At 31.8% G+C, this 18,803-nt stretch overlaps 4 protein-coding genes across 5 annotated transcripts in view; 3 read left to right on the forward strand and 1 right to left on the reverse strand.

Annotated features, from left to right (window-relative positions):
- The window catches only part of LOC116770181 (ATP-binding cassette sub-family C member 4-like), a 33,233-nt gene extending 26,327 nt beyond the window's left edge, over window positions 1–6,906 (forward strand). The window contains exons 17-24 of the mRNA XM_032661547.2: window positions 686–826; window positions 914–1,017; window positions 1,082–1,371; window positions 3,554–3,676; window positions 3,780–3,902; window positions 4,276–4,436; window positions 5,843–5,948; window positions 6,244–6,906. Coding sequence (XP_032517438.2) covers window positions 686–826; window positions 914–1,017; window positions 1,082–1,371; window positions 3,554–3,676; window positions 3,780–3,902; window positions 4,276–4,436; window positions 5,843–5,948; window positions 6,244–6,432 — 1,237 coding nt within the window. The 3' untranslated portion in view covers window positions 6,433–6,906. The remainder of the gene's footprint in view (window positions 1–685; window positions 827–913; window positions 1,018–1,081; window positions 1,372–3,553; window positions 3,677–3,779; window positions 3,903–4,275; window positions 4,437–5,842; window positions 5,949–6,243) is intronic.
- Window positions 6,907–8,453: 1,547 nt separating this feature from the next.
- LOC116770188 (DNA replication complex GINS protein SLD5) lies at window positions 8,454–9,704 on the reverse strand. The gene is made up of 2 exons (XM_032661559.2): window positions 8,987–9,704; window positions 8,454–8,743 (listed from the first exon to the last, which is right to left on the reverse strand). The coding sequence occupies exons 1-2, from the start codon at window positions 9,561–9,563 to the stop codon at window positions 8,670–8,672; spliced, it is 651 nt and encodes a 216-aa protein (XP_032517450.1). The 5' UTR covers window positions 9,564–9,704; the 3' UTR covers window positions 8,454–8,669.
- A 1,494-nt stretch (window positions 9,705–11,198) lies between these two features.
- Window positions 11,199–13,807, forward strand: LOC116779044 (opsin-1-like). 2 transcript variants are annotated; one of them, XM_032673191.2, is made up of 9 exons: window positions 11,199–11,331; window positions 11,569–11,737; window positions 11,860–11,980; window positions 12,066–12,183; window positions 12,263–12,476; window positions 12,570–12,717; window positions 12,803–12,913; window positions 12,990–13,156; window positions 13,247–13,807. In XM_032673191.2, the coding sequence occupies exons 2-9, from the start codon at window positions 11,598–11,600 to the stop codon at window positions 13,371–13,373; spliced, it is 1,146 nt and encodes a 381-aa protein (XP_032529082.1). In that variant the 5' UTR covers window positions 11,199–11,331; window positions 11,569–11,597; the 3' UTR covers window positions 13,374–13,807. The 2 variants fall into 2 exon arrangements, with proteins under 2 accessions (XP_032529082.1, XP_032529092.1); XM_032673201.2 differs by having other exon boundaries at window positions 11,206–11,288.
- Window positions 13,808–14,076: 269 nt separating this feature from the next.
- LOC116770459 (cilium assembly protein DZIP1L) lies at window positions 14,077–18,786 on the forward strand. Its single transcript, XM_061526978.1, has 8 exons — window positions 14,077–14,278; window positions 14,550–14,617; window positions 15,102–15,269; window positions 15,487–16,500; window positions 16,644–17,065; window positions 17,169–17,319; window positions 17,395–18,299; window positions 18,370–18,786. Exons 1-8 carry the CDS (start codon window positions 14,164–14,166, stop codon window positions 18,719–18,721), a joined length of 3,195 nt encoding a protein of 1,064 aa, XP_061382962.1. The 5' UTR covers window positions 14,077–14,163; the 3' UTR covers window positions 18,722–18,786.
- Window positions 18,787–18,803: the final 17 nt, after the last annotated feature.

Below are 18,803 nucleotides of genomic sequence, written 5' to 3' on the forward strand. Positions count from 1 at the left end.
ATAAGAATTAATGATTACGTTACCTCACCTCTTATACATACGCGTACATGACAAAGAGGATTATATCGATTTAATAGTTTAAAATAAATGAAATTAAATAAAAGGAACTCAATAAAACCGGTAAAATCATATTAAATAATACTTTTTTAATAATAGCAGAGATTAAGAATTTATCTATTATATAATCCTAGAGAAGTAAAATTTAAAAACAAATATTTGTCCTACTTTATATCACTAGATAACATTGTGGTAGTAATGACATACAATTTCACACAAGATATGTACAACATCATATTGACTTTGCTTCCATTATCAGTTGAGCGAAGCTAACATTGTTAACGCTCCACAAAGGGGCTCGGATTTTGTACAATTCACTCTAATGAACTTCCTTACTCCATCAGAATTAAGCTGAAAATCAATAACCACATCACTATTGATTTCACTATCATTCATATGCTGAGGATTCGTTGTACGATACATAATATATTTAGTATTTGAAACCGGGTTTTTAAAGATTGTCAATTATAAGTGTTCCAATTGTAAAATGTTTCTCAAGTTTCGGCTCGCTTTAACAGAACAAACGAATGAGTTCGGTTAAAAATAAACTGTTACCGTTATGAGTATTTGGGATCGGCCAAAGTTTGGTCCAAACATTGGTCATAACCGATGTATTTTTTAATCACAGAGTTGAAGGTGTTTCCCGTAGTCCAGTCTTTTCCCATGTGTCGGCCAGCCTGGCTGGGTTGGCAACGATTCGTGCTTGCGACGCCGTACCAATTTTACGAGTTCAGTTTGACGACAAACAGGATATACATACTGCGGCTTGGTGCGTATTGACTATAGAGACACTCGGTACTAAATATAGTTTTTAATTCAAATTATTAAGACTATTCTCATGACACATTACTTGCAGGTACTTAAGTCTCATAACAAATACTACGTTTTCGATATGGCTGAGTCTCATTTCGGCTTTTTATGTTATAGTCGTCGCTTACACATTCCTATTGATGGACGATGGTATGCAATATATTAATCATTTTAATAAAAATTTTAAATTATATCTAACTTAGATATTTTTTAGGTACAACTAGATCTGGTAACGTCGGTCTGGCTATCAGTCAAGGTCTTATATTAGTGAACGTGGTTCAGTACGGCATAAAGCAGACCACTGAGGTTATTTCTCAGATGACGAGTGTCGAACGAGTGCTACAGTTCACGAAACTGCCCAAGGAAGTTACGGACGGTCCAATGCCACCGAAGGATTGGCCGAAGCGAGCCAAGCTTGTGTTCAAAGACCTCTACCTCAGATATGATACAGAAGCAGAGCCCGTGCTTAAAAACCTGAACATAGTCATCGAAAGTGGATGGAAGGTTTGGATTTTCTATATAAGAAAAACTTAACTAACTTGATATAACAATAAAACAACTTGCCCAATTTATATGTACAAAAACAAGTTAATATATATGTCTCGTGCCTGTGTGATAATAAAAAGTTTTATGTCAGAAATATTACCACTATAGCGATAAAGATTACGGATAGCTATTATAATAATTTATAAGTCAGTTAAATTTAAATATACAAAGCCATTTCACTAATTGGTTATTAAATCGAGCGACCTATGATCTGGTAGCCACGAATTGTAGATTAAATGATATCATGAGAGTATTGCGATGTCTGCTGTATCACCTTATTTTCATTACTCTCCTTCGGTATCCAAGAATAAATTACATTTTTAATCATAAATCTATGAATAGTTCACTACTGATAAGGATAATTAGTTTTAGATAACAGTGAAATGAGTTTGGTACTTTGAATCATATCTTTACTGCCAGTAACTATAACTAGATTTTTTTTCTATTTAGATTTAAAAAATAATGATTGGAGTGTCCTCTCATGTAACTTTGAACCTTAATGTCTTATTATTTATGCGATCATGTGTCTATGACGCAAGCAATTTATATTATACGTAATTTCACAAACGGCTCCGACATTTTATGGACATGAACCTAGACTTGCTTAAAACGAAAGAAATACCGCGACAAATTATCATATGCGCTACTGATGTTGTTGAACATTTTATGAAATTACGACAATTTACAATCTGTCTTCTCCAATTTGTAAATGGACCTATCAAACAAATTGCCCGTGATAAGTAATCTTGCTAGGCGCAGTTTGAAAGCTAATTACTTGAACAAAATTATCAATCTATATCAAGATGAAAAATAAACACGTTTTTCTAAGAACATTGTTAAACAAATGACCTCATTAATTATCCTTAAAATAGAAACAATATGTAAAATACGGTGTAAAGCAAACAATAATCACTAATAGTTTGTTGAGACTGACGTTATTGGCGTAGTTTTAACAATGAAGAACTATCTACAGCTCATTCGTATTTCTGTGAAACCTTATTGATGTCGCGGGCTATTTAAATAATCTATAGATGATTCTTAATTGTTAAATCTGAGCTAATAAATTCAGTCTCCGAACATAATATTTATTAATTACGTTAAACCGTATTTAACCTATTGTTTCGATTTAAAGGTTAATAATAAATGAGGTCATTTGCATAACAATGGTCTTAGAAAAACGTTTTTAATTTTTTATCCCAAAATAGATTGTTAAATGTACTTAATTATTTTCAATTCGTTCAAAACTTTTTATTGTCTTTAGTAAAATGAGTTGGCAAACTGTATCTAGCAAGATTACTTCAATGAAATACTAACTTTAACAAGTACGTACTAATTAAAATTGTGAAGAATATGATACATTAATTCATACCAACAAAGAAAAACTTACAATAATTTACCGACGGAGTTCAGCTTGCCTTTGTAGTTGATATCATGTTGTACAAAATAATAAAATGTACGTATATTTATGTATGTATATATATACAATTCAAACTATAATGAATTCAAACTGATCTTTTTATCGTAGCTATTCATCTTGAAATTTTATATATTGTTATTTAGATTAAAAAAAAAACAGTAAAATGGTAATTACAACAAAAAACTTTGCGTAAACAGGATGTACAATTATAAATTCTAATATGCGCGTTACAGTGAAAAAAACCATTGTAACTGCCAGCATTTAAATTATGGTCATAAAACAAAATATGTTTAAATTGCTGATCGGAATTTACAAATTGAATTTCAAATATTTATTGTTACATTATATATTCGCAGCTTCGTCCTTTCGTTTGTTTATAATTTCATACGCTACAAGTAGTAACGCGACATGCGATAGGTGGCGGAAACTTTGATACGATGTTAAACAAAAAATTATTTAATCAAATATAAAAACGTCACTGACAAAAAAAAAATATTAAATGTAAAACTACTATTTCCTTATTCAATCCACAGTAATAACATTTCGTAAATGTCTTAAAGCTTTGAAGCTTTCCAATGTGCATAACATTTCAATATTTTCTGTACGATATCGTCTATAAGTAATAAGACGGTTCCACAAATCGTTGTTTTTTTTTTTGTTTATCAGTTAAATAGTAACGACATAAGTACAAACCTTTATTGACGGCCTGTGTGACCTCCCCAGGTTGGTGTGGTTGGTCGTACCGGTGCAGGCAAGTCGTCACTCATATCAGCTCTCTTCCGGTTAGCGCCGATCGATGGAAATGTGTACATAGATGACGTAGAAACAGGCAAAATAGCGCTCAAGGTCTGTCGGAAATTAAGGATATTAAAATGTATCAATAATATACCAAGGTTAACTTAAGCTTATACCGAACAATTAATATTTTTTTTTTTTTTGCATATAACAGGAACTAAGGTCGAAGATCTCAATCATTCCACAAGAGCCGGTTCTATTTTCGGCCAGTTTACGCTACAATTTGGATCCCTTTGATAAATATACGGATGCCGATATCTGGAATGCTTTAGAACAGGTAAGAATTTGTACGTAAAAAAATAATTAGTTGGTAAGTATTCTTAATTTATTCCGTTATATGTAGGGGAATATTGACACTAATTATTATACAACGGTTTTAGAAACATGTTGTCGTTTTTAAGGGCTACAGGAAAGAGTGAGATACAAAATTACTTCCGTCAGACACGATCTATTCTCCTAGTTATTATTTTTACTTTACAAGACTAGTTCACTTTATAAAAATAATGTAATTTTTGTAAAGGAAACAATTTAGGCAACTTTTATTAATTTAATTTCACAATTTAATTAATATTTGTAGTTCGAAAGCAAAAGAGACATAAAAATAAATGCGGAATCTTTAAATGTTATTAATCATTGTGTTAATATTTAAGGTTGAGTTGAAGAACAGCGTGTCCTCACTGTCGGCGGAGGTGGAGTCCGGCGGTGTGAACTTCAGCGCTGGACAAAGGCAGCTATTGTGTCTGGCGCGAGCTGCACTCGCGAGAAACAAGCTGCTCGTGCTGGATGAGGCTACCGCTAATGTTGACCCCAAGTAAGTTTACATACACGCGCATACACACACACGTGTACTTACACAGGTGCACGCGCTCACAACGTGCACACAAACACGTGTACCTATACAGGCGCATGCGCTCACGAACGTGCACACACACAACCTTAAAGTCAGATGATAATTTTTATTGACAGTAAAAAAAAAATGCCAATGAAATAGTATATGTAACTCAATTTTAGCAACAAAAATAATTAATCTTTTATTTGGTATAATAAATACGATCACAAATCAATAAGGCATATTATAAAGATTGTTAATTACTTGTTACATTTATTAATCAACCGAGTTGTGTTCATCGGTGTTGTGTTCCGTACCATAAGTTTTTAACGTCAAACTACATACTTAGTGTTTTCAGTCTCAACTACAGAATTTTAAATTTCACATTTCCTCCAGTCTGTATTTTGTATAGTATTCATAAACCTAACGTTATGCTATAAAAAAACGATAGATCGTTCAAATATAGTAAAAAAAGATCGAAAGTATTATGTCAATACGTAATGATTAACAAGAAAATAGCTAAGTGTATCTCAAAAAAAATAATACAACAATAGATGAAATAAAGCTGACAACTTATGTAAATGTTGGTCAATGATCTATGCTAAGAGCAATGGCAGTGATGTCATCAACAATAAAGTGTGTCGCTAGCTCTGCCGCTTCACACCTATTAATTTATTTCTAATATGAAATTAATGTAACTATAACAAACATGAGTTACAAATAGAATGTGTATTGTAACATATATATATATATATATATATTCTATTAACTTAATGTTCTTCAACGTTGAAATTTTGTCCCCTCACTAGCTCTCCCCTTTTATTTATCATACGATTATGAATTGTGTTGTTTTGCTACTTATAACCGTTTTTATTTTCCTGTTTTCGTCCCCTTTTTATATAAATGTTGCGTTTCTATCGGTGATAGCGTGACGTCATTATGTTTATAGTCCCCTTCAGTAAGTGAACCATCCGAGACGATAAAATCAATACGAACAATGGCTCCAACTACTGAGTTAACTCGATTCAACCGAACAAATAAATTTTTTCGACTTTTAGTAATACATAGTTTAATCAGGAAAGTGAATTCATTGACCTTAATCAGTTCAATGAACTCTGAATGGTAGTCAAATAATTTCATCATTAGCGTTATTGTATAACGAACTTGATGCGAAAATTTATGCTCCTTTCAATGTATCCATAATAGAATTTATTAACATAGAAATAATAAATGTTACCAAATTATATTTCTCTTACATATCTTAATGAGAATACGTAATTAAAACAGTTCGTGAATATGCAAATGTATTACAGTTTATTCTGTTCTAAGAATAACGCTTTGTATGCTTAAAAATAAACCATTTCAAATTATTTTTAAATAATTTCCAGCACTGATGCTCTCATACAGAAGTCTATTCGGAAACATTTTTCTGAATGTACCGTACTAACGGTGGCGCATCGCCTCCACACTGTTGCTGATTCCGACCGGGTTGTTGTAAGTTTAACAAAATTGTTACGTCACAAAAAATATGTCAAGAAAAATGTATTAAATAATTTATTTATTCTTATTATATTAATAAGATGTATTATATCATTCTTATAAATAAACTAAATTTATGAAATAATGGTGAAGTATTTAATAATAAAATTTTATATAACTTCATTGACAGAACATGCGTTATACTTTTATTATTTACCAAAGTTATTTATGAAAAAATGTAATATAGCAATACATTTTGCATTTAAGCTTACATTTTGAATCCAACCTATATGAACTCTTTTATGTTAAGGTGATGGAGGCTGGAGAAATTGTGGAGTGTGGTCATCCTCACGAGTTGTTGAAAAAGGATGACGGATACTTCACTCGTATGGTGAAACAACTCGGGAGTGCCTCGGAGCAGAGCCTTCGAGAACTGGCCCAGAAAGCCTATTTAGCACATATTAAATATGTCGACGCTGATGAGCAACCTGCCTTATAGATAGATAATTTACAAAACATAACTTATTTAATGGCAACACTGGCTATAAAGAATCTATACAAGTACTTATTTCAATACCAAGTACTTAAACATGAAATTATTTAAAAAAAAAATTGAACATTGTTCGAAATTTAAATAATCACATGTTAAATTTTTGTACCACAAACTATATAAAATGGACCAAGTGAGAATGTCATGAATTTTATTATATTTATACTTAATTTACATGCAAACGTGTAAGCTTATTTTATGTTTATTGGCTTTAGTGGAGGAGCAATGCTTACTGAATGTATAAAAATATTCTAAACCCGGGAACATTGTTAATATGATACTTAGCTAGAGTGAGTTATAGCGCGAGCCCGCCACGCCGATATGTATTGTATTAAATGAAATATATTGTATAAAGTATATCACATATTCATATATCACATGCGCATTTATAGTTTGAATACAATAAATATTCTATATTACTAAGTGTATATTAATTATTTTTGAATTGAACTTTTATTAATAAGATTTTCGAATTTTTATTTGTTAATTCGCTATACATGTCAATTACAATAATTGTTTAATAAATAAGTTCTTTTATCACAGTTTGTTTTACTAACCACTAGTAAAGCAAACCAATAGCAAGTTTGATAGCTTTTTCTTTGAATTAATATCAAAATTATGTAAAGCAAAACTCTGATAATCTTCAAATTAATTATCCTAAAATATTTAAAATATATGTGGTAACACTGTGCCTTTCTTTTTTGTATTAAAATGTTGTTATATTAATCTTACAATTATTAGCCGAATTAATTGAATACAAGTTACTTTGAAACTTATTCTAGTTTTTATGGATTGACACTAGTTAAAAAAATCAAACAAGTGCGAGTCGGACTCGTCCATGAAGGGTTCCGTAGCAAATAGATGACATAATATAAGTTATTGTAGTGCGTTGTAACTTTGATCGATGTTTTATAAAAAAAATAACCTGGTTTTACGTAGTGTTTGTATGAACGACAAAGTTGTATATGCGTTTTTTTGAAAATGCATTATTTCTTAAAAACTAATAATAATATCTCGTTCAAACCAATTTTCATTGAAAGTTTCCATTGAAATCTACAGCATTTATTTTTTTTTGTTTCCTCACTCTCTTATTTTTAAAGTTAGAGGGGGGACACCAATTTTTCCACTTTTGAAGCGTGCGTCTATCTTTCAAATAATTGATTTTGACAAAAAAATTGTTTTTATGAACCTGAATGTCTTTTATAAAGCCCTATCCATAGACACACATCACGTATAGGTTAGCTGAATTTTTTTTTTTTGAATTAGTTCCATGTATGGAGTGGCCCCCTTTAATTTTTATTCAAAATTCGAATAGCGGTTACCAGAATACAACACAAGTTTCAACAATCTAGGCCCAACAGTTCCGGAAATAATGGCTCTGACATACAGACAGACACGACGAATCTATGAGGGTTCCGTTTTTTGCCATTTGGCTACGGAACCCCAAAAAAGAGAAAGCTTTGCTTGGAGTTTGTCTACGGAATCAATCAGAAATGTAGAGATATGGAAGTGGATGTAGATGTGAATGATACTATAATAAAATGCTAAGTACTTTTTTTGTTCAACATATTCATTCAAGGATTTTCAACAGCGAAACCAAACCTCACAGACAGCTGGTGTGATGGAATCATAAGGAAACTATAAATTAGAAGAAGCCTAAAGGATGTTTTGGTACTGCTGATGTTAAACAGATATTACACAACAATTATTTAACCACTCATCATATAAAAAAACCTTTAAAAAATTGTCTCTCTTTGTATGTGCAATAGTGCCTTACTTGTATGATATTTTATTTTAATAACTATCAGTTTTAGTCATAGAATTCACAAGAACTTTATATAATTACCAACCGCATCAGTAAATTCCATATTGTAGACACAGACAGACAATTATGGAATATCTAACCCTTACTCATAAGGTATAGAGTACAATATATGTTCAATATTTATTTTGTTAAATGAAACAAGTGAAAATCTACAAAAATATTTAATGTAAATAAAAATTTTTTTTATTACAAAATGATTTTATGTGAACCAGCAATAAAGGTTAAACCTTTTTTTATGCCTTTTAATATTCCCTATAAATATGTTACGGCAAATATAAAGGAATGAGTGAAGTTTCTACAATTTTACTGCATTGCTATAATATCTTTAGTATCTCTGAATTTTAAACTGTTCCTCTTGTTTTCAAACTAATTGAACTTTACCATTTTTGACCAGTTCTGCTACGGGCTTGTATTGAAGAATGTGTTGTGAACCCTCTGAAAAAAACAGTCAATTTCTTACATTTACAAGCATTAGTAAATTTTGATAATTTTGTCCTTTGGTTACTCGTTATTTGAATACTATGTTAAGATAATGTGACTAAAGTTTATATTATATGCAAGATACAGTAGTTTATAATCAAATTTTTAAAAATTGAAAATTTGAGAAAATAATATTTTTGAGTTTGAAAACAGATATAAATAAAATTTGAAATATTAATTTCTTTTACAATCACACACCTTCTAAATCTATTTCTTCGTCATGATCACCCAACAAGTCTTCTAAAATAATACCATTTATGGTATCATTTGCTTTCAAAAATATATGTGATTGCAAGTTGGGATAAATAGCCATTTTATTCATTTCAAAAGATTGCATATTTCCTGGAACATGGTTTAATACTGTGTTTTTTAAATGATTCTCCATATTTAACAAATATTCTTGAGCATATCTGAATTCTGAGACTGTTAAGTAATTCATCCCACTTTCCATTCTCTGTTTCTCATCATTGACTATTGATATACAGTATTTTTCTATTTTATCTAACCTAGTCTTTAAATAATTGCATATTATATATTTTATTCGGTTTAGTTCCATTTGATGAATGGAGGCACGAAGATCAGTCTTGGGGAGCTTATTAATATTGCGTTCCATGTGTTGTATTTGTCCCAGCATACACTCGACCATATCATTACGATGAGGTAGAATTTCTGGAGCTAATCTTTCATTTTGCCAGGCAATTTGAAGTGTTTTTAAAACGGTTTCTGCAGTTATTTCTTCCTCTTCTTCACTTAACTCGATGTCTTCTGTATCCATTTTATTTAGTCGAAGAATTTTTAACACATAAACTCATTAGAATAAAAGTTAAAATTTTAATAATTAACAAATATCAATTTTATCTATTATGAAAAAGGTTTATTAAATTCAACAACTAAAGTTCAACCGCTAGATTTAACTGTCCACTATTGACTTTGACATTTCTTATGTTGAAGTATAACATCTGTCATAATTTTTATGCTATGGCCTCTAGGTTTAAGTAATTTAATCACCGTAAAAAAAGGTAAAAAAACGACTAATGACTAATTTAATAAAAAAATGTTAAAGAAATTACAAAAGTATATAAGATCAAACTTTGTGATTTTTTTGCACATTTTTAATATCAACAATTTTTCAACAGAAAAAATATTAAATTTAAAATAAAATATTTAATTTAACATTAACTAATCAAAACAAATTAAAAGGTAAGTTTTATGAAAAGTGGACATTATATAAATAATGTCTATTAAAAGGTCCAAAATGGTATTGTTATATTATTATGGAAATTGAGTAAAAAATAAAATTAATTTTTAAAAAATAATCTTGACATCCCTACATATAATAATTAAGAAAAAAACAAATTAAATTCGAAAACTGCCTACTTATGTACTACCAAATTTTGTGTAATTTATATGAAAATAATAAGACCGTTACTCTTTAGTATGCGTTTATTTTAAAAGCTAGAAAGCCATAAGCAATCCATGTACCGTTCAAATAACCAGCAAAAAAAAGTATAACATAGAATGAAATTACTTCTAAAAATATTAAAGCGACTTAAAAACAAAAATTGCATTTGTCGAAAACATTATCTAAATTGTCGGAAATTGACAACCTAATAAGCATATAATAACATTTACAGGTAATAGAAGACGACGTGCTGCTGCACATATAATCTTGTTATCATACTTATATTTCTACATGCTTAGTGGTGCTATAACAATATTAGCTGGCTTAAATTAAAGAAGTACAGGGTAGTATTAGAAAATATGATGGTTATAATAATGAAGAAAGTATACCTACACTACGTTCCTTGATTTAATGATGATATTTTACTCCTGTTTCATTATATATCGTTATTTAGGGGCATACGATGATACCAAAACAGTTCTTGGTGAAATATTTTTCACTTTTACAAAACCAAGTATATAGCGAACATGAATTAGACATCGTTTTAAAGCATTTTATTGAAGGGCTGTAACAAGACCTAAGTACAAAGATTCTCTACGTTCAATGTTTTAAGCTTTCATATTAAAATAAAAAACAATTTTATCGGGAATAGCAAAAGTATTTTAAAATCTAAACGAATTCTCATGAGAAAAAATTTAGGTATCTTTCCTTAACATACGAGGTCGCTATTACTTTTTGATAAAATTTTTACTAGGAAAAGTGTAAAATTTACAAATGATATAGAATTTATATTTGGGGGATTTGAGAGATTTTGGCACGTAACAAAATGAACTGCAAAAAAAATTTATAAAGAATCACTAACCACAAAAATAAATTGACGCCGCCCCTGTATAAGACAACCGGTAATATATTCACCCTATTACCTATATTTAATTATGAATATCGATCTCTTTATGACAGTATTTTAATATAAAAGACAAGCGAAACAGCCAGAAGATCGAGTAGCCTCCGCATCGCCACGGCAATTCCCGCCGGAGATTGGTTATAGCAAACTAAAGACTGGAGTAGTTCGTGAAGCGATTTTCTTCAGTATTTTTGGTATTAACCATCTCGGGGCGACCTACCTGTAACCCTTTTATTTGTGAGTCATGAAGAACAATTCGTTTTAACACCATCTTAATTCTTCTGAACGTGATTGGAATCTTTTCCCAAAATTATATTATAACTGATATTAACATAACGAATTGGTGCTAAAACACATTCTTGTATTCGTGGTTTTGTAAAAATAGTCACTAATTTGAATAAATCAATCTAATTAAGTTGGTTTCATTTTAAAGTAACATAGAATTGCTATATTAATATATTTTTTAATTCGCAGGTTCAACACATAGGCCTACTGAATTCACAATGGCGATCACAAGCATGGATCCCGGACCAGGTGCCGCTGCGTTGCAAGCTTGGGGCGGCCAAATGGCGGCCTTCGGTAGCAACGAGACCGTTGTTGACAAAGTACTCCCTGACATGTTGCACCTCATCGATCCTCACTGGTACGGATTGTTTTAAAACTCTTGATAGAGGCGTAATTTTTTATTTTACTATTTAAACTAATGTCAAATATATCTTTTTACTCTATATAATTCTGGAATGTAAGCCGTATTATATATCTCAGGTACCAATTCCCGCCGATGAATCCCATGTGGCATGGACTACTTGGCTTTGTAATGGGCGTCCTTGGTTTCATATCGATCACTGGCAACGGAATGGTTGTCTACATCTTCACGACCACTAAGGTGCTTACCTAAAAAATTAATGAAACTTTTTGTAACTCCCCACATATCTGCGACCCGATTTTATGCCTTGATTATTCAATTTCAGACTCTCAAAACTCCATCAAACATTCTCGTTGTAAATCTTGCATTCTCCGACTTCTGCATGATGGCCATTATGGCTCCGCCTATGCTGATTAACTGCTACAACGAAACTTGGGTGTTCGGTTAGTCAAAATAATATGAACGTATTATATAAATTTAAAAAGTACTGAATGGTGATTATTTTGAAATATATTTTTATAGGACCCTTAGCCTGTCAACTGTACGCGTGCGCTGGATCATTGTTCGGATGTGGTTCCATCTGGACTATGACCATGATCGCTTTCGACCGCTACAACGTCATCGTAAAGGGCCTAGCTGCAAAACCAATGACCATCAATGGCGCTTTGCTGCGAGTGCTTGGTATCTGGGCCTTCTCCCTGGCATGGACTGTTGCTCCAATGTTCGGCTGGGGCCGGTAAGGAATTTTCACATCACAGTAGCCACTACATAAATATATTTATATCAAAGTTTCCTCTCTGTTCAATGATATATCTTTATCAATAATCAGATACGTACCAGAAGGCAACATGACTGCCTGTGGAACTGACTACTTCGACAAATCTTTCGCCAACCGCTCTTACATCGTAATCTACTCGGTCTTCTGCTACTTTGCACCACTGTTTCTCATTATCTACTCCTACTTCTTCATTATTCAGGTAGGTAACAGCCATAGCCATAGGTAACGGCCATATATCACAACAAGAATTGAAAATAAAATATTAATATCTCATAAATATGTAGGCTGTAGCAGCTCATGAAAAAGCGATGAGGGAGCAGGCGAAGAAAATGAACGTTGCCTCTCTTAGGTCTTCCGACCAGGCTAACACCAGCGCTGAGTGCAAACTGGCTAAGGTAAATATTTCTATATAATTCTTATAACATTCCATTTTCTTTTACAGACGCTTTCATTTCAAAATACTAATTACAGGTAGCATTAATGACGATCTCACTGTGGTTCATGGCGTGGACACCTTATCTGGTTATCAACTTCTGCGGCATCTTCGACGGTGCCCCTATCAGCCCCCTCGCGACCATCTGGGGCTCTGTCTTCGCCAAGGCTAATGCCGTTTATAACCCAATTGTATATGGCATCAGGTATATAATGTAGTTTAAATTAAATATTATCAAAATGTGGTCGCCGACATCGAAATTTCAATTGAAACTTACCGTCAAATTCACTTGCAGCCACCCTAAATACCGCGCGGCGCTGTATGCGAGGTTCCCAGCTCTGTCATGCCAAGCTTCATCTGACGACAACGTGTCCGCAGCATCTGCGGCCACCGCCTGCACCGAAGAGAAACCATCTGCTTGAACCCTGACACCGAGCCCGACGATTCACAACCCCGGCTATTCTTCATCGGAAACGATTCTGCCAATGCGATGTTCTTTATTATTTTTATACATAAAATTTAAACGGTACAAAGTTATATACTTAAGGTCAGAGCGAAAACGATCAAAATATTCAGCAGGTTAGCCAGAGGGTGTTCTGTTGTTGTCTGCGCAACTTCTGCATATTTTGAGTTAGCGTTCTGAGCTTCAAGTTGAACATTGCACACTTTTTAAGCCTTTGTAAACATCGGCCGGCGGCATAAATTAATCAAGGGTACCCATGTCGCTAGGCCGCCCCGAAACCATGAGACTGCTCCCATTAGATAGATGACGCAACGGATACCTTACAACGGCAAAAATGCTTTGAATATTGGACTAATAAACATAACGAATGGCAAAGTGGTTCATGACCACATATATATGATTTTTATTTAACAAACCCCTCTCCCATTAAAAATAATTATCTAACTCTAACTCTAAACATCAAGAATTAAATTTTGTATAGTGAATCTTTTAGAAAATAATATCTATATTACAAATTTGTCAATTAAATCTAAATATAATATATTTTACAATAGCCTAAACAAGTTAAAATAAAAAAAAATTACAGAGGCAACACATTTTATGGCAGATATCGTTGCCAAGCAACAAACTTAGCAAACAAAAGCTAAGTCAATCCACTTAAAATAAATTGTGGTCTCATTATTATTTTCTTTAAAATGAAAAGATATAAAAGAGTTTTTATTAAATATTGAAAACAAAATACAAGGACAATGGCTTGTAAAACAACTTTTGAACTCCATCACAATTTTCCGAAATTAGCTGAAGAATCTGGATTCACATTCAATACACACAAGCCACGTGTACACATTGAATGGAGAAAAATAAGTGAGTTATTTATTATATTACGATACATGTACAATGTACATATATAATTTATTGATATCATTTCCCAATAATTTGCAAATCTTACAATTTACAAATAATTTGCTATTGCTAAATAATAATAAATAGCATCAGAAAAAAAGCTGTCATTTTTTAAAGAGACTGTTTCGGCTTAGTAAATAAAGTCGGTAAAAAAATACATAACCGTTCTGTTTGCTTTACGCTATAATTTAAGAAAAGTTTTTTTTTATTGTGATATTTATTTTTGTTCCAGAATTAATTGATATAGAAAACATAATAAGGGATAGAAAATTTGTTGTCATCGAACAACACATCAATGACGTAAGTAACAGGACTTAAATGTTTAACATTAATTGGAACTGTTGATCACGAAAGGCTAAAGGTTTAAAACTATATAATAGTATAGAAACAGCTTTTTAAGTAAATGATTCTAAAGCACTTGTGGTATAACTAATATATGGGTACAAGTAAAAGAACTTGCGGGGCATTTTTATCTTATCAGGATACAATAAGTGTTAATGAGATCTAAGATTTTCGCGAGTATTCATTTAAATGAAACTAGTGTTATTCGGATTTACTACGCGGATTTTATTATTTAAAAACTACATAATCCCGACGTTTCGGTTACTTTGCAGCAACCGTGATCACCTCGTCTGCCCGTGATCACGGTTGCTGCAAAGTAACCGAAACGTCGGGATTATGTAGTTTTTAAATAATAAAATCCGCGTAGTAAATCCGAATAACACTAGTTTCATTTACAATAAGTGTTCTAGACGAATCAACAGCATTTTATGTTATCACACAGATTTTAGACTGCGCTTTGGAGTCAGAATTTGATGTTCGCATACTTGACGAAGGCGTTCTAAAAATTTTTCGCTTGGCTCAATTAGCGGTCGAGTATCAACAGTTCTGTCGGCATTATCTTGATCGAAGTGTATTCGTGCTTCGGGAGCAAGTCACAAACTTATTAAAGGTAAAACAATTTTTTTTTTCTTTGGTTATTAAACAAATATGAGCTTTAGAAATATAACCAAAATTCAAAGTAAAAAATACAAAGCAATAAAGTAAAAACAAAATAAAAACCATAAGAAACCATATAATGCTATGTTTTAAAAAAAAAGTATCCAAACGAAATACATAAACGAAAATATTTTAGTTTCAACTTAATAACCTAATTGTAACATTTTTAGGAACAAGAGTTCAACAAAAAACTTTTAAGAGACAAAGACGATGAAAATAAAAGATTGAAGAGAAAATCAAAACATAGCGTGCGCACCCCCCTTCCTTACGGAAATGAAAATATAGCGACCATGATATTAAAGACATTAAATCACAATAAAGGCGATATTTTTAATTCTTCTGCCCAACTAGATGCAATGCAATATAATAAATGTAATTACTGTGAAAAAGTTTTTATGAATCAACTCTATTTAAAAAGTCACATTTCTAGGCGACATGAACAAGTTTTAGAAATACCTCAAAAAGATATAACAGATAATAACCAAAGTACAGATAATATGAATGCAAAATTAAACAATGAAATTGCCGAGTTAAAAACAAAACTAAAACAAATGGAAGAATTAATGGAAAATATGCAAAAATGCAGCAACGCAACGAAAGAAGAAGCCTCCTCCTCGACTTTAGCTGTGAAAATAAGTAATGTAAATGAAGAGAAAATATCAAACACCCAAACTAAAGAGATGAAAGATGTAGAAGTGATTGCCAATGAAGAAGGCTGTATTCTAGACAAAATAGAAGAGTGGAAAAAAGAGGAGCATAACAAATACAATGAAGAAATTAAACTTTTGCGTCAGCAGATAATTGACATTATAAGCAATAAAGACAAACAAGATCACATCTCTATAAAAAACGAATTAAAATTAATGGAGGAACTTCAAAACACAATCAAGCAACAAGGAGATGAAATATTATCACTTAAAGATAAACTTCTAAACGAACAAAACAATGAAGTTGAAAAAAGAAAGGAAATTGAGACACAAATGGCATATTGGGTTAAAAGAGCTGAAATGCAATCAAATGAATACAAATCATTACTGCAAAAATTAAATGAAGTCGCCCATGAAGCCAGGGAATATAAAGTCAAAGCAGAAACGGAAAAAGAAAAGGCAGAAAACTTACAAAAGTTGTTATTACAGCAACAATACGACACATCTCCAAAACGCAATCAACGTTCTCAAAACAAGGTAAGTTATTTTAATGTGCTCAACCTGAGTACTGCTATCAATGTAATTGTTTATTAATATAATAAAATTGAGTATCCCTTAGGATACTCAATTTTTTTTTCTAATTTCTTAAAATTGTCTAATGACAATTATTTACAATGTAGGGTGCTCCCGATGAGAAAAATACAGAAGACAAAATAGAGAAAGATAAGCCTGAGAAGAGTATGAACATACAAATAACAAATCCCCATAAAAGTCCAACAGCTGACATACTGACGCTAAAAAAACTTCAACAAAAGGCGCAGGAACTTTTAAACATTGATCAATCCACTACTAGTGATAATTCAATCACAAGCGATCATAAGTCAAAATCTAAGCAGAGCAACAAAGAAAATAAAATTAGCAATAAGAAAAGACGTAAGCGTAAAGATCCTATTTTAATCAACTCTAAGAGAAACTTTAAAACTCACGAAAATGATGGTAACTTACAGAAAAAAGATATAGTTGAAAAAAAAGTTAAAACTAAGTCTAAAACCATCGATCAGGGATCTAAAAAAATAAACGGTTTTGCCCATACTCCTGCAAGGTAAAAGTTACATTCTCAATTAATAATATTGTATTATTTTTTATATAAACTTATTTACTTTCGTTATAGCATAAAATCATTATCCTGTGTTTTTTTCTTACAGCCCCATAAAAGTAGTCAGGGCAAAAATAACAGAGGAGGTCAATAATCGTTTAATTACATTAGGAGTTGATCCACTTAAAAATCGAATTCCACAAAACGTTTTTAAGAAACAACGCAAGAACTTGCTGGAACAACAACAAGCTAAAACTAAGGTAACAGCTAACTTTATTTTATTTATCCGATTAGATTTATTTCAAACCATATTATTGAGTATTACTTCTTTCTAGAAAATTCCATCCCGAGAAAGAATAATGCATTCTATAATAACTCATTTGGATGAAAATGCAACAAATGCAAGTTATGATAAAAGATTTCAAGAAGTTTCTCCTAACAAATCGAAGACTTTTAGCCTTTCCTCTGTTTTATCAAACGTGAAGACAAAAGCTTTATCTTTAGTCAAACAAAATGAGGCAAATAATAAATTTAATAAAACTCAAGATGATTTAGCCAAAACTGCAATAGCTTTACTAAAGACACCTCCAGAGTCCATTAATTCAAGCCCCGTAATACAGCGACGGGCCAACTTCAATTTGTCAAATAAAACTGTAGGTGAGATGAAAGAAAATCAAAAAAGCAGTTCTCGACAAAAATCTAAATTATTGCCCTTAACTAGAAACGCAAGACATGAAAATGAGCATGAAGAAAGCAGTACAGAAAGTACTGAGAATAGTGAATATAACGACCAACACGAGTCAAACCTAGACAACACTTCAAAAATAATAAACAATCTTATTAAATCACCTGTACGTAAACCAACTGACAATGTAACTACCAGTCTTGATGTAAATCGCAAAAATGTTACGTCTCCTAAAAGTCAGGGGATTAATCTTGACAAAACATCCGTCATCGACACTTCTAAAATCAGCAGTGATGATATAGAGTCCATATCTTCTCCCAAAAAGAATTCATCTTTAGATAACATTTCTAATACAAAACAGACGAAGGGGGTTTTAAAAAGTGCATCTTCTATTTCATCACTCAATAAGAAGAAGGTATTGTTTGACATGGATGCGATACAGATGAAGCTAATGAGTGCATCACCATCACAGAGTATAACGGATAAAAGTGATAAAAACGATCAATACGTATTAGGGATAGAAAATCTGGATACAGAGGAATGGGATATTTCAAGGTATGAAGTCTCGTTTCAGTTAATATTTCTTAAAATTTTTAGTTTATAACAAAATATTATGTTACAACAGCATAGAAAACGAACCTGCAAACACGACCGCAAAAATTCAAATCTCAACACGTACGAGTCCGAAGATAGCAGAGTTGAAACAGACTATTGAATCGCAATTAACGAAAAGGAATCCAAAACTATCTACAACCATCGTCGGCGGAGTGGATGTTCTAGCTACTCCCATACAGAAAGCCAATTTCGGCGGCAGCAACACTAGTCTAGGCAGTTCAATTCTAGACGATGACAGTCTCCCCCTCCCAACACGTAACGCTTTTGTGAAACCGAAGAAAGTGACAGAAAAAGATGACAGTGAAATAGAAATTTCCGATTTAATTGAAAACAGTATGAGCAACAAGAAATATAATAAGTAATCAATCGATTTAAGTAATAAGTTTATTTTTATTAATAAATTTTTATATAAATACCCTAAAGCAAACGTGTATTTTATTTTTA

Source organism: Danaus plexippus (genome assembly GCF_018135715.1).
Source record: "Danaus plexippus chromosome 3 unlocalized genomic scaffold, MEX_DaPlex mxdp_30, whole genome shotgun sequence".
Taxonomy (NCBI): Eukaryota; Metazoa; Arthropoda; class Insecta; order Lepidoptera; family Nymphalidae; genus Danaus; species Danaus plexippus.